This window comes from Arachis duranensis, chromosome 6 (assembly GCF_000817695.3).
Source record: "Arachis duranensis cultivar V14167 chromosome 6, aradu.V14167.gnm2.J7QH, whole genome shotgun sequence".
In the NCBI taxonomy this organism is placed as follows: Eukaryota; Viridiplantae; Streptophyta; class Magnoliopsida; order Fabales; family Fabaceae; genus Arachis; species Arachis duranensis.
In genome coordinates this window covers 92006554-92023537 of record NC_029777.3, presented here as the reverse complement: position 1 = coordinate 92023537, position 16984 = coordinate 92006554, and the positions used below count along the sequence as shown (strand labels likewise).

Genomic DNA, 16984 nt, shown 5'->3' with positions numbered 1-16984 from the left:
ATAAAGATGAAGAAGAAGAATTTTGCAACATCATAAATACACAAGTAAAAAGAATTTGAATTTACTTAATTTAATAAAGTTGAGAACACTTCGCATATTTTCAAAGTGTTTATATATAAGATAGAATTTTACAAAAATTCGGAGTCAAAATTACAATTGAAAAGACTTTAAAAAATTAAAAGATATAATTTTTCAAAAAATATAAACTTTGCATAAACATAAAAATGCTGGAACTGAAATACAAAGAAAGAAAAAGAAGATAGAAGAAATCTTATATAAAAAAGTGATTTAGACAAGACTCAAGAATTCACTTGGATATGAGTAAGTGAAGTATGTTTTTTGGTGAGTGTTTTGTCAATTTTTAGCAAATCAATAGTGGTTCGATTTTAATGGTTTAGGAGCGAAACGTACTCCTCTTTTATAGGTACAAGTTCTATAAGTGCATCAAAGGTCCTCGAATTAAACGAGTATTAAAATAGGAAATAAGTTCGAAAAGTGCCAAAAAAGTAAGAGAAGTGTAAAAGAAAAGATTCGAAAAATAAACTGATTGAAATCGAAATGACTTGTACTGAATTATAAAGAAAGCGATTAAAATGCCTTCGATTTGATCAAAGGGCTTTTGACAAAAAACTTAAAGATACTGAAAGATAAATTGGGCGAATAAGTAAAGAAAACTTTGAATGTAAATTTGACAATAAAATTAAAAGATGCTTTGAAGATAAATCTGACAAGAAAAGGTAAAGTTTACAGAAATTGTAAATAAAAATTTAAAGACAATGGAAGAAACCCTACAGAAATCGAACTCGAATGCAGACTCAGAAATTCACTGGGGATGTGAGTGTGCTTGAGTGTATTTCTGAAGAAAATTTCCAACCCTTATTTTCTAAAACTTACTAATATTTATAACCCATGTCCGTAACCGACCATTAATTACATAACACTGCCTTGTATACAGATTCTTAGGTAACTGTTCCCGCTCTTTTGCCTATAAATATTACCCATAAATTCCTCACTCAGAGAGAGCCTTCAACTTCTCTATTTACGTAATCGCTCAATTCTCTATTCGAAAGTACCATTTGATTCTTCATTCGAATTACTTTCCCAATTTGTTAAGGAATCAAAATCGAGTACGCGCCAGATAACTTCCATTTAATGCTTGCACGCGTATCTTTTTGATTTCTATTCCTTTCTTAATATCTTTCCAAAGGTTGGAAAGTATTTTTCGACCAACAATAAAAAATACTAACATGTTGTATCTCATTTAGTCTCATACTTATCATGTGTCGACCCTTAACTCACCTTAATAGTAACTATTCCCGCCAACCATTATTTTAATAAATCACTCTGCAACTTTCGTCTTCGACCCCTTCGGATCAACCATTCTTTTGTTGATGCTTTTTCTATCGAACTCCCTCAATCGGCTTGCTTAATGTTGACCAATACTAATGTCGGCTAACAAACATCAAAATTTGCAATATAAAAATAATGTGAAAGTTGCATTGAACTATAACAGTTTTTAATATTTTTAAGGTGTGAAGCTTTATATGTTGAAGGTGCAAAAATTTTAAGATAGATCACATTTACATTTTATTTGGATAGATGATGAAAAAAAAATTAAAATAAATTTTTTTATTATGTAAATATTTTTTATTTTATATCTTATTTTATTTATAGTGTAAAGTATAAACAAAATACATATAGTATTAATTTATTTATACTATAAATAAAATAAGATATAAGATATATTTTAGTAAAATACTATAAATTATCTATTTCGATTATTTTGTTTATTAAAAAAAAAACCCTCAAAGTTCTTAGAAAAGAAAAGAAGTTGTCCTCGAAAAAATAGTAATAAAATTAGAAATGCGAGTCATATGTGGTTTCCCTTTGCGACGTCAAATCGGACTTGGGAGTGGTATATTTCTTGTCCCTTTGCTAAATACGTTATCTAAATTATTTATTTATTTATTTCATATTTAAAATTATATAATTATTTTAATAATAATTAATAAATATTAAATAAAATAAATTTAAATTGGATTGATTTTCTTTTGTCTCTTTTCAAAATTAACTTACGATGATTACTATTATTAGTAATTGAATCACTCAAATATTTGATCCACTCATCATATATATATATATTGTCTAAATCTTGGTTTAATGTTAAGATTGAAGTGAAACATTAGCTTCTTACTGTTACGTATTTTGTCTTGACATTCTCCAGTGACTCAAATTAAAAAGTTGAAACATCAACATCATGCAAATCTTCTTTCTATGATTCACTGATTTGTGAAGAGATGATGAACATGATACTGCACCAGAAAATAAACCCTAATAAATATATAGAATCTGTAAGGATACATATGCATATACATTATTATTCTGAATGGCACCTTCTAATCTTGTTTTTGTGTCTCTCATGACACTACATGGTGCAGTGCAACCAAATATGTGTAAGTGTTTATTGCTCTGGAAAAGACACCCTCAAGACCCAACATTCAAACGCAGGTTAAGCGTAACAATGGAAGTTTGACCACCAAATTCAAAAACTATGCATTCTTATTCTTATTATTAATTATTATATAATAAAACAAAAAAGAATAATAGATTAAAAAATCGTACCATACTGTCTCCTTCGGCAGCTGCAAATGCGCTGGTTAGCTGTTCTGCCTCTAGTACTTTGGATTGTTTAAATATTATGTGGGGAATTATTTTTTTTAATTGTTTTTTTAAGTGTAATTTTTCATTATATTTTTTTTAAGTGTGGAAAAAAAATGTGGGAGAAGATGTTAAATGGTAAAAGATTATATTTGACAAAATAATTGAAAAAAATTGAGAAAGTTTATTTTTGAATTATGTGTATACAAACTTGTCAAGCCGGTACAGGCCGGAACTGGTGAAGAGAATGCAGGAGAGTAAGTGCTTCCGGTGCGATGAGATAGGACACTGGAGTTGGGACTGCCCTTTTCCTGCTGGCCATGTCAAGAAACCCACCACCTCATTCTCATCATCCGGTAACCGCCAAACCATCTTTTGCCGCTGTGGCCATGGCCCTTGCGTCGTTTCAACGCACTCTAGTGGAAGGAACTTCTATGCTTGCCCCATCACAAGGGTATTCCTGCTCTTTATCCCCCCATTAAGTTTCTTCCTTTTTACTTTAAAGCCGAAGGTGTCATTAACTGTGATTAATTTCGTTAAAAATGCTCCATCGACACTCAATTTCATTGTCTATGTGTGTCTCCGTGTGATTTTTTTTAATGTAAACAAAGTAAAGAAAAAAAATTATCCTAAGTCAAAATTAATTATTATATATTTGTGTATAAATTATATTTTGTAATCTATTCTAGTGAGATGATAATATTCGAGTAGAAATTTTTTTTAAATCTCCGTAAAGCAATAATATATCACGATGGTTCCACTCATTCGTTTCTCTTGGTTTTGATTTTAAGGGCAAAGCATGTGGAGGATATAAGAAGCGTATTGAGTGGTGTGATGATGGTATTGAGGAGAGTTACAAGGAGCCTCCACCGGATAAGTACCCTGAGTGTGATTGCGGAGCTGGTGTCTGTAGAAAGGTCGAGGATCCGGATGTCCATAAATACTATTTTGCTTGCCCTGTTCCACGGGTATGTATGAATAATTCAATATATATTGGAATTGTTATATTTGTCGTATTCAACACACGTTGAGCTTTGCAATATTGAATATTGCTATTGAGGATTATGTGGGTCAATAAATTTTGGGAGGGGGAAGGTTGGTAGATGTATAACTTTCTTAATCTTGTAAAAAAATGGATGGAAATTTATCCTTTTTTTTTTTACTCATAGTACCATTAGTCTATACAGAAATGCGATATAAAGTTATAAACTATTTGGTGCGCGAAATTTAACTCCGCACAATTGAACCGGCAAGTGCATCGGGTTGTTCAAGTAATACTTCAGGTGAGTGAGGGTCGAATCCCACAGAGATTGTCGGATTGAGCAAGTAATGACTATCTTGTAAATCTTAGTCAGACAATTAGAAAATATGGTTGTTTGTTAAGAAACATAAACGAAATAATAAAAACGAAATACCAGATTAGTGTAAAAGCAATGATAGATAATTAGTTAAGGCTTTAGAGATGTGTATTCTTTTCGGATTAACTTTTCTTACTGTCTACTTCAACATGAACGATTAAGTCAATGGCAGCCGTAATTGACTAACTCATGTAGCATCCTCATCAAGATAGTCTCTTCTGAACCATAGCAGTTCACCATATCCGAGCAACTCATGTAGTATCCTCATCAAGTTAACTCATGGCTTTCCACCATAGCCGAAGGTGAAGACCTAAGCAATCCACTCTCTTTCGCAATCCTACTCAAAACGTCACAGACAATGTCAGATCTTCCGGATCAGAGAACGTTGCTTCTCATACTCTAGCCTTGACGCTACAGAAACCTCAGTAGCCCACGGTCAACGGGATTATATGTCACATATCCAAAGTCGCCCAGGCACGTTCTTGGGATCCGCAGTGCATTCTCTAACTTGTGGCTCAATGCTATTCGGGCAAGACTCATACAGAACCCGTGTAGAACAAGGATGATTGTCACGGGTCATCCTCAATTCATGATATGAAGAACGAAAATGCACAAGAGAATGGAATCAAACGTGTATTGAAATAGAACAGTAATATTATTAATCCATGAGAATCAGCAGAGCTCCTAACCCTAACTTAGGAGGATTAGTCGCTCATAGCTTACAGAGAAACAATATAATTCGAATATAGTGTGTAGAGGAGGAAGAAGATCCTAAACAAGGGTGATCTTCTCCTTTAAATACTAATCTAATACTTAGGGATTACAGAATTAAGATAGACTGGACTATTATTAGGAAAATTATCTTCCTGGACCCACTTGGTGAGTGTTTGAGTTGAATTTGGGGTGAATCCACGAGTTGGTATTCCCTTTTAGGCGTTGGACGCAAGCCTTGCTCTCTTGTGGGCGTCCAAACACCAGCTGCTCCCTTTTGGGCGTTGAACGCCAGAAAGGGACTAGTTGTCGGCATTCAACACCCGTTTTGGGCCTTTATTTCTAAAGACAAGTATAAACTATTATATATTGCTGGAAAGCTCTAGAAATTAGCTTTCCAACGACGTTGAGAACGCGTCGTTTGAATCTCTGTAGCTCTAGAAATGCTCGTTTTAGTATATGAAGGTCAGAATCTGACAGCATCTGCTACGCTTCCCTTGCCTCTGAATCAGACTTTGCCAAAGTTCCTCAATTTCAGTCATAAATTACCTAAAATCATCAGAAAACACAACAACTCAAAGTAAAATAAAAAAATGTGAATTTAGCACTAAAATCTATGAAAATGTAATAAAACTTAAACAAAATATAACTAAAACAATATAAAAATGATGCCAAAAAGCGTATAAAATATCCGCTCATCACTATTAGTACAAGTAACTATGTAAGACAATTACAAATACAAAAAAAGAAGTACTTCTGTATAAATACATATGATATTTAACTTATTTTTTTGTGTATGATGTATTTCAATAGCTAATTGTTAACTATAAATAGCTAACAGGTACCAATTCATTTATTGTTTATTTAGAAAAGTTTAAGTGTTAGCAATTTTAATTTATTTAATCATTATTTTTAGAAATAAATAGTCAAATTAGTCTCTGAAAGATTATTTATTCTACAAATTAGTTTTTGAAATATTTTTTTTAATCAAATTCGTTTTCCAAAAATTTTAAATTAGTCATTTTAGTCCTTTCATTGCTAATAGCGTCAAAGTTTGTTGATGTGATACGTTACTTGACACCACAATACATGCCTAGTAGTCCTAGTTGGTTGCTAATATGATAAGTTTATGAAATTAGATCAAATAAATTTCAAATTGAGGGATTCCAATACCTCAAGTTCTCCCCTCAATTAGGTTTAAATTTGATCTAATTTCATAAACTTATCATGTTAATAATCAATTAAGACTCCTATGTGTATTGTACTATCACTTAACGTGTCATATTAACAAATTTTGGCGCTATCAACAAAAAAAAGACTAACACGATTAATTTAAAATTTTTGAAAAGACGAATTTGATTAAAAAAATATTTCGGAGACCAATTTAGAGAACAAGTAATTTTTTAAGAATAAATTTGACTATTTATCCGTATTTTTAGCTATTAGTCCAATATCTTTTAGACCACCAGTCCAACACCATATTTTTAGTCAATAATTTAACTACTGATCCAAAACAATAAATTGTTTTTGCTCTATAGTATTGCTCAAGTTTATATCAAAGTATGTAAAAAACCTAATCTATGTTTTGTTATGTATCTACTTAACATCAAACAGGGCCATGGAGCATGTGATTACATAGTGTGGGAGGATGAACTACTTGATAACAAAGTCACAGTTCCAATCCAGCAAATCAGTCAAAACCATGATTATGAGTTGGGTAAGGGAAGTGATTTGGTTGCGGACGGTTCCAAAGAGATGAGAGTGCTGCAAAATTCAGAGTGTCCCTTATTGATGGTTTTATCTGATGAGCATGATGAGAGGGATAATGCAGTGGAAGAGCCAAACGGAGACCCTTCAAGTTTTGTTGATTTTCCGGAATTTGAGGATGCTGACGTGGATTATCTTCAAGAAATTGTAAACTCGGGGGAATGGGATGCTGTTGAAAAGAAAGCACTGCAATCGTTTAGTTGGTCAACTACTTCAAAGATCGGTTTTCAGCAAGTTTTTTTCAGAAATAACGGTTTTTCAGGTGATGTTGCAGAAATAACGGTTTTTTCAAGCAACTTGTATAGAATTGCATTTCATTTTAAGGTGTTTACTATGGTGCCTAAAAATTATTGCCTAATTACTAACATAGGTAAAATAATTAATTTTAAACAAAAGTTAGGCACCAAACAAAAAGCACCATAGAATTGGCTTCATTTTAAACTTGGGTTATGTGTTCGTCTGACATCCCTCTCCCGTTACTATCTTTGGTAAAAGAAAATATAAAAAGATTTAAACTTTAGATGACAAAAGTTTATAGACATAGTCTGAGCATAATTTGTTTATTAATTCTTGTCAGATGTTTAGAAAAGACATGTTGGAATTCTCTTGAATCCATTTAAGATGCAGGTCGTTGTTCAATGGGCTGGCTAGGTTACCTTATTTTTCTCCATCCCTCCCGGAGCTTGGAGTTCCCCACACCTCGGCCATTCTTTTGTTGTGAGTATCATTTCCATAAAGTTTTAACATCATTTTGACTATATAATTCTTGTAAAAACTTCTAGTAGTTTAACTTTTCTTATTTTAGTTTATCTTCTAAACTTTTAAAGTGTGCAATTTGATTTCATAAAATGATAAAATTATCAGCTATAATGTCACTTATCATAGTATTAGCCTAGATATTTATACCAGAGTTAGTTAGAACCGTTAACTATAAGTGACATTGTATCAGCTAACAATTACATTGTATTTTCACAGGCATTTTCCCATCCTTTGATAAGATTATCACTCCTAAAGAAGCAATAATTGTCAATAATTCCCGCAAATACTTCAATGAGCACGTCCAACTTTCTTCAAACGGTTGCGGCCGTTATGAAACTTGGAGAGATTTTACCGGTGATACCCTCACTGTGTCACAAGGCAGTGAAAGAAAACCAATGTCAAAGGGCGAAAGGAAAAGGCAAATGGTGTTAGTCGCACAGCAAGAGCTTCTCAGGGATCTTGAGTCTCTACTAGATCAGGATGATCATGAATCCATGAGAGTGTGTGCAGAGGACACTTTTGCTCTATTGGATGACCTTTCTGTTGACTACAAAAAGTTTTCCGAACATATCTGGGATTTCATCGATAACATTTCGGCCGTTGTTGATATCAAGTCCATGGAAAATTGCCTAGTTGAGGAGTTAAGTCAATGCATCAATAAGGAGAGAGAGAGGTTAGCTGAAATCAAAGAAGAGTTCCTTGCGGCTGAAGCTTTGCTCAAAGAATCTAACCAGAATGAACAAAGGCTTCGTGAAGAAGTCTCGCGTCTTGAGGCCATGCTCCAAGAGAAGCAGAACAAACTGAAGTCTTGTGAGTTGGAGAGATTGGAGATAGAGATTCGTCTTGGAGACTTGAAGAAAAAAATAACTGAGGTTGACACAACATTGAAGGGTAGAGTTAAGGAAGCTGAATTAGCAAGGAGGCACAATGAAGAGAGACAAACAAAGAAAATGGCAGCTATGGTGGCTCTGGAGAAGGCCAAACGGGTAGTAGAAGATTGAATGCTATGTATGAACTAAACTTGTTAGGAGTGACGGACTCCGAAATACATGTAGTGGAGACCAAAGTATGATAAAATGTTGTTTTAGATTATTGCTGAGTTTGGCCGGTGTATAGCTCGTCCGTCGATGAATGTCTTCAAGCTTCTCGTCGGGATGAGTTATACGTCGGCAAGGAGAGAACAAGGGGGTGGGTAACTGCAAAAGACACTCCGACGCTCAAGTCAGTAAGTGTTTAAGAGGTATATAATAATTTTATGAATATAGAATGTATTATTGAAATTAGATATAGAATGTTCTTTTTATAGGCATAAAATTGATGAATAGAATTGATGTTATGACCGTTTGGTCATTAAGATAGAAATGATGGTCATTAAGTCGGTAATGAATGTGTCAGTTACAAGCAAAAGAATGAATGATAGTTAACGGCGAGTTATAACTCATAATGCATAATAAAGACTGAGTTATAAGGTGACGGATCACAGCCCCCAAGCTTTGTCCGCCGATCATATAATCCAGGCTAAGCTTAGAAAATAAAATGAGTTATAACTCGGTTAAAAGATGAGTGAATAATGATATGGTGAGCCCCCAAGTTTAGTCGGGTTATTATGTCGGCACTTATTCAAAAAATAATTGAGTGATAAGAGTCGTTCAATCAAGATAGTTGTGTGGGGGATACTTTTCCGCTTAAGAACAATTTTAGCATTTGATTGTATATGAACTGAAAAGTTCAGAGATAGATATCCATTGACGGAATCGATTGCATGATCCGAGGATATAATGGTTAATGTCTTGGGAATTTTTCCAGCCCACAACAACTTATTGATAAATTTCTCGCTCAAAGCAATTAGTTATTAAATATTTACAATTTATAGTGAATGTTTGACATGAATAAGATAAATTGAGAAAATGAATAGGTATAAAGTCGCAACATATATTGAATAATATATATTGTAAAAGTAAAATAGTTCAAAGTAAAAAAAAAAATATACCTTGAAAGTTGATAATTGTAGAGAAGGAGACGACATATATGAATGTTATACATGCCAAATGTGAATATCTGAATTTTGTTTTGTAGGACATGCTTTAATTTGATAATAAATCAATAAGATAACAGTTATCGAATTATACATTTAGTATAATGTTTCTAGCCGTTACAGTAAGACGAGGGATATTCCTCGTGCAATAATAGTAAATTGCCTGTTTAATTTTCTACATTAAACAAATAGTAACATAAAATTTAATAGCATAAAGTGAATAGTAAAACAGCTATATACAATTGATATATAAGTAACTTTTAATGGAATCCAATTTTAAGATTTGAACTCATCATTACTGTCATTTAATTGTATAAATGAAATCATTAAGTAATAAGAATATAATACATAAGAAATAAAAATGCAATTGACATGGTTGTTATATGTCATTATTGTATAGAACATATATTGAGTTTTGAATATAACTAATAAATCAGTAAGTATTAGTTACTCAAAATATAAATGTAAAAGTATGTTGAATAAAATATATAATTTTACTTGTGTAAATAGAAAATTTTGAAAAAAATAAGCAAATTTGATAAGTGAATTTGTGCTCGGATTGATTGAAAACCGAGTTCGTTTCGGATTGATTGAAAGCCGAGTTTATTCTCGGATTGGTTCATTAATCGATTATGAGATGTGGAATATTATGATACGTAAAAATGAAGCAATTTGAATGTATACAGTATATACTTTATAAAAAGTTACGATAAATTAAAATTTGATAAGAGATATTAAAAATCTTAAACAAGATTGTTGAGATTGGTTCAAAATTTTGAATATAAATCAAGTTTTATGAATCTAAGGGGAGTGGGAATGATTTTACTCGTCCCCATAGACGGCGCCAATTGTTCTTGCTGAGTTTGGCCGGTGTATAGCTCGTCCGTCGATGAATGTCTTCAAACTTCTCGTCGGGATGAGTTATATGTCGGCAAGGAGAGAACAAGGGGGTGGGTACCTGCAAAAGACACTCCGACGCTCAAGTCAGTAAGTGTTTAAGAGGTATATAATAATTTTATGAATATAGAATGTATTATTGAAATTATATATAGAATGTTCTTTTTATAGGCATAAAATTGATAAATAGAATTGATGTTATGACCGTTTGGTCATTAAGATAAAAATGATGGTCATTAAGTCGGTAATGAATGTGTCAGTTACAAGCAAAAGAATGAATGATAGTTAACGCCGAGTTATAACTCATAATGCATAACAAAGACTGAGTTATAAGGTGACGGATCAATTATTATTGAAAAAAAAATATTTTTTTATTTATTAAAGAAAAAAATTCCATTTATAGCTTATTTGAATCCGGGTTTTGTACCAAGAATTTTGAGCCTTCTAATAGAGTAGTCAAAACGAGCTGTAATTTGTTAACACGCCTTGGTTTATTCGGGAAAAAATAGACGAGTCGAGACTTGATTAAAAGCGGTCAATTTGAACTAAGATAACTCGCAAGTTAATACAGCAGGTTCGGATTAAAATGGATATGGGTTTTTGGCTTTTTGCTCATCCGGCCTTTTTTTTTTAATTCTCTTATTATGAGTATATTGATGAGTTTATATTATGAAATATTTATTATAATTTGTTAACTAGTATTTTAGACGTTAAATAATTTATTATAAAAATATGGTATGATAAATCTTGTAATTATGTTACGTACATAAAAATTAATCACCAAAATTGATTTGTATAAAATACACATTAAAATATAAAATATAAATTAAAAATAAATTAAATAATATTTATATTTATACATATAATGGTGAATTTAATTATTGATTTTTTGTGTATAAATAATATATTTTTTTAGTTTAAAATTTAGAGTTTGAAAATTAGTTTTATGAATATTAAATAAAAAATTGTTAAAATTATGTAATTTCTTTAAAAGAAATTTTTTTAAAACAAATCACTCGTTTAATTCATTAGCTTAGATTAATCGAGCCAAATTAATGTTTTTTTTAATTTTAAAATATAAACCAACCTATTTTGTTAATTTTAGCTAGCTGCTCTTAAAGAATCACTAGAACAAGTTCTCGTTGATCATTTGTACAGAAATATTTTAAAAAATTATTAATTCTAGTATGACCATATGTAAGTTATAAATACTTTTTTTTTTGGTTGAGATAAAAGAGTTCGGCACAAAAATGGAACGAAAAAAAATAATAACTAACTTAAACCGTAACCTCCTAGCAATTTATCAAGTAATAATATGAACCATTTCTTCACGTCTCCATTTGTCATTTTTGATATTGTCATCAACAACAAAAGGAATCCTCACGTCTCCACTCCTAATAATTAAGACTAGACATGTTAATAATCTCTTCTACGCTTTTTTTTATTCTGAAAAATTTTTCTATTCCTTTCATTCCAAACGTTCTAAATTATCGCAAATAAACATATGAACCATTTCTTGCGTTCCTCCTTGCTAAAAGTTGCACCTGTTCAACTTTAAAAATGTTTCTTCAAAGTACCAGAAAAGGACCATTGTCTGTCAAAAAGAGATAACCATGCGCATAACACCTGCCAAGCAAATTCACATTTAAGAAATAAGTGATGAACATATTCCACATCCTTATTACATATTATACACACATTATCCTCATGATTAACTATGCCAAGCCGACACAATCTTTCTTTTATATTCACCCTGCCTATTAAGACAAACCAAACAAATAGCTTCACTCTTGGAGGAACTAAACCTTTTCAAATAGTCTTGGTGAAACTATAACTTGTTATGTCTTCCGAAAACATTTCCTCCTACAAATGAGTTAATAGGAAAAATTTTTTGTCTATCAAACTTTCACACAATCAGGGGCGAACCGAGGAAGAACCATGAGGGGGCACTTGCCCCCACTATAAAATAATTAAAATTTTAAAATAAATTGATTAATTTACTAATTTAGAATATATTTTTTATTTTTAAAAATCGTAATGAAAAAATATTTTAATTACAATACATAATTAAACAGATGAATAAAATCTTTCATCTAACATTATATCAAAATTAAATTAAAAAAATATATAACAAATTTAATTATTTTAAAAAGAAAGAAAGAAAAAATTGTAAATTAAATTTTTATTATTTTATATAAACATACTTTTCATATACAGATTTAATTTTTTTAGTATTTATATATAATTTTAGTTTCAAATTATAAATATTAGTGTATCATTAGGAGTTAATGTGCCAATTGATTCGGTCTTTTATTATTAAATATGCATAAAAAATTAGTTAGGATAATAAATTATCTATAATTTAATTAAAATGTTTTAAGTTCAAATTTTAGAAATAAAAAATTATATTTTTATAAATTATATATAATGAATAATATTTTAAGAAAGTGTTTATTAACTATTTTTAATTTTTATATCTCTATATAATTAATAATATTCAACAAAATTTATTTTAATATATACATTTTTGCCCCCACTCTTAAAATTTTCTGGTCTGTCACTGCTCACAATCTTATCCTCTCTGCCAGCTGCTAGTTTAACCAGCCTCAAAGTATCATGTAATTGATTCACAAGTTTCAACTCCCATTGAAATAGTTGACGCCTCCATTGGAAATTCCAAACACATTCTATCCCATCACAGAAGCCACAATCCCCAATGACATATCCCTTTTCGATTGAAACCGAGAAGAGTCTTGGAAACATATCCTTCAGAGGACCATAATATACCCAGATATCCTTCCAAAATTGAGTTATTCTATCATCACCAACCTCCATGGTCAACCAAGTTATCGTCTTGTCTCTTACATGTTGCTCCTTAATTTGTAGTTGACAAATATCCTTCTATGGACTCCCTCTAGTAGGTAATGTCTGGGTAGAAAGTAGCTCATTGGGATTGAGATTATTACAAGAGCTACCTTTTTCTACAATGGACATTTGATAAAACCCAATTTTGTGGTTTATCTTGTGTTGAATTTAGGAGATTTTATCAACTTTTCCTACATTTATTCAATGAAATAGCATGGTTTCGTGAATTTCTCCTAATTTGTGCTTAAGAGTAAAAACATACTTTTTAGGCCTTTAAATCGCTAATTTTATTTCACTTTAATTCCATTCGATACCTTGATATGTTTGTTAAGTGATTTCAGGATTATAAGACAAAGATTGGGTTAAAGGAATGAAGAAAAAGCATGTAAAAATAGAAAACTCATAAAGAAATGAAGGGATTGCTAAGCTGTCAATCCTGACCTCTTCGTACTAAATCGATCCTAATTTGAGCTACGAATGTCCAAATAAGGCGGTTCTAGTTGCATTGAAAAGTTAACATTCGAGGTTTCAAAATGATATGCAATTTATCATAGTTGCCTTGAGTCATTGGGTCTCATTGAATTGGTGATTTGAGAATCCTATGTGGTCAATTTGATAACCATTGACACTAGCCTACTACTAAGTCAATTAGTAGCTAGGTTAGGACTTTTGGATTGATGTTGATCAAGTCATTTGATAAACTTCAAGCATAGAAATAGACTTAATGAGCTCGGTTTCTCATAATTGTCAATATATGGTTTGTAGATAAGGATGGTGATCTCAATTCCCATGTCTTAGCCAAGAGTTCTTTTCCTTTCTTTTATTAGTTCTTGTTGTTTACTTTCATACTTTTATATTTCCTTGCCAATTACAAAATCAAACCCCTTTTGTTTTCTCATAGCCAATAATTGAGCACTTCATTGCAATTCCTTGTCAGATGACCGATGTTTGAATACTTCGGTTAATTTTCATTGGGGTTTGTACATGTGACAACCAAAATCTTTAAAATTTGATTTGAGTATTGTTAGTTGGTTGGGAACCATACTACCAACGGAATTATTTTGTGTGAAATTCCTAACCATACGAAAATACTCTCTTTCAACATTCCTCCTTTGAAAATCTCTACCACCACTTAAACAAAAGTGTCGTATTACAAAGCATCACATTCCCTACTGCTAAACCACCTAACTTTTTCGGAGCCTGAACCACTTCCCATCCAACCAAAGCCATACTATTCCTACTATTCTCCTTACTCCACAAGAATTTTCTTTGTAATGAAATCAATTTCTCAACAATAGCCTTCGACATCTTATATAAGCTTAAATAATATCCCGGCAAGCTATTAAAACAGCTGTAATAAGCACCAACTTTCTCACTTTATTGAGCACCTTCGATTTTCGTAAGGTGAGCTTCTCTTCCACTTTGTCTATTATTGTCTTTCAAGTCTTGACCAACCTCGGGTTAGCTCCTAGACGAATTCTAAGATACTTGACTGGTAGAGTAACTTTCTTGCACCCTAACAAGCTGCACATACTTCGCACCCACTGTTAGTTACAATTGATTGGGATCAAACTAGATTTATCAAAATTGATGCTTAACCCCGACATCAACTCAAAGCAATGTAGAAGCCTCTTGTAGTTCTTAATAGTCTCCGCTTTTAGCGGACAAAACAACATAGTGTCATCTGCAAGCGGAAGATGCGATAAGTCTATATTGTCTCTCCTAATCAATAATGGGATATCCGTCCATTCCTAACTACCTCTCAGACCATTCTATGTAGGACGTCAACAACAAGTACAAACAAAAAAGGAGATAGTGGATCACCTTGTCTCAAACCTCTTTCTATCTTGAACGACTTCAGTGGTGAACCATTTATCAAAATCGACAAAAGTTGTGCCGACACACTTCATAACCCACTCCTTCCACTTTCATCCAAACCTCATCTTCTGCAAAACGATGTCAACGAAATTCCACTTGACCCTATCATATGCCTTTTGAAAATCTAGCTTGATTATTGCCGCTTTCTTTTTTCTTATTTTAAGCTAATGCATAGTTTCACACGCAATAAGTGTCCTATCATGAATTTTACGACCCTTGACAAATGCACTCTGAGTCTCCCCATCCAGTCTTGGCATTACTGATCTCATCTTCCTAATTAACACATTTAAAATCACCTTATACACACATTCAACCATACTAATCGGGCGAAGGTATTTGATTCCTTAGTCCCATTGAACTTGGGAGCCAACGCAACCCGTGTAATATTAGAGTTTTTAGGTAGTCTAGATGTCTGAAAGAAACCAATCACAACTGCCATAAATTCAGTTCCAATCTTATCTCAGCACTTCTTAATAAAGTTCATGTTGTACCTATCACTGTCTGGTGCTTTAGATGATTTACATTCCCACACTGCCTCTATAATCTCTTTAACTGATGGCACTACTTCTAAAGCCACAGAATCCTCTTCAGATATCATATCCACTAGTCCATCCCTAAAGTCCACCACATAAGACTCCTCTTGATGATACAATTGCTTATAAAAATCTCTGATAGCAATCTTTATTCTAGCTGAGTTTCTAACCAATCTTCCATTAATTACCAGAGCATCAATCCTATTATTCCACCTCCTCAAAGAAGCTATGTGGTGAAAGTATTTAGTATTTTTGTTCATGTCCTTCGCATGCTGAGATCGTGACATTTGTTTCCAGTGCAACTCATTTCTGACATACTGTTCATACCCTGGGTCGAGCTGTCCGACCCGGGATGTTCGACAAACAAAGCGACCGACCTCTTCAGGTCAGGACAACCTGACCTCTTTCCAAAGAGCTCGGCCAAGTCATCAGAAAAGCCCAAAGAAGGGCCCAAATAGAGGAACACACCCCAAATCCTAAGGCAGCCCAAACCTACAGAGGGAAGGGCGGTCCCATGAAAAATAAGCTGACATCACCTAGAAGATAAGATAAGATAAGATAACTAACTCATCTTATCTAAAAAGGTCACTCTACACCATTATAAATACACTGGAGCACCCAGGTATAACTCATACTCTGATTCTACTCAATACCTGTTTAATACCCTTGCTAACTTAAGCATCGGAGTCCCTTGCAGGTACCCCCCACCCTTCAGTGACAAGGAATCAGCAGTGCAGTCAGTCCAACAAGTCGGACACGACCGCTCCGGCCGTCTTCCGCCAGCCGGACACGTTAGCACCGACCAGTACAGAAGATCTCGTCCAAGATCGACCTCCAGTTTCAGGTAACCCTCAGAACATTGGCGCCGTTGCCGGGGAACTTGGAAGTCATCCCATCACCATGGCAGACAACCATGACAACGACCACGATTCAGATTTGGAAGATAGAACGCCGCACAAGAACGCGGATGTTAAAATTAGTGTTAAAATTCTTGTTTTAATGAGCTCTTTTCTATTTTAATATAATATTCATATTTCTAATTTTCTTTATTAAAAATTAATTTATTGACTAATTATCTGCTAATTCTCCGGAGTTTACATCCTACCCACCTAATTAAGAATTTTGTCCTCAAAATTCAGATTCAATTACCTGAAAAGAGGGGTGGATAGTGGTCTCATTTCGAATTCAATACTTCTTGGTCTTAATCACTTAGTCTTAACTGCTCACCGTTCCTAATTTTGTCAAGATAACTTCCAAGAAAGCGTAACTTCCCCTTTTTAACTATTTAGGTATTCTCTCTCTCTTTACCTAATTCTTTGGTTAGCATCACACAGATAGAATCTTAGTTTGCATTAACTGATCTCTTCTCCGTTGTTTCTGTTATTAATTTGGGATCTAGGTGACAAATCTTCTGGGATCAGATCGATACTGATGTGTGGAAAACGATCCAACACAAAACTCACCGGCACGTGTACCGGGTCGCATCAAGTAATAATAACTCACATGAGTGAGGTCGATCCCAC

General features: G+C 32.9%; 1 protein-coding gene across 2 annotated transcripts; it reads left to right on the top strand.

Annotated features, from left to right (window-relative positions):
- The first annotated feature begins 2870 nt into the window (after window positions 1-2870).
- Window positions 2871-8533, top strand: LOC107494614 (uncharacterized). Of its 2 annotated transcripts, none has more exons than XM_016115655.3 (5): window positions 2871-3112; window positions 3450-3626; window positions 6342-6756; window positions 7122-7211; window positions 7470-8533. In XM_016115655.3, the coding sequence occupies exons 1-5, from the start codon at window positions 2906-2908 to the stop codon at window positions 8252-8254; spliced, it is 1674 nt and encodes a 557-aa protein (XP_015971141.1). In that variant the 5' UTR covers window positions 2871-2905; the 3' UTR covers window positions 8255-8533. The 2 variants fall into 2 exon arrangements, with proteins under 2 accessions (XP_015971141.1, XP_052119173.1); XM_052263213.1 differs by having other exon boundaries at window positions 7116-7211.
- Window positions 8534-16984: the final 8451 nt, after the last annotated feature.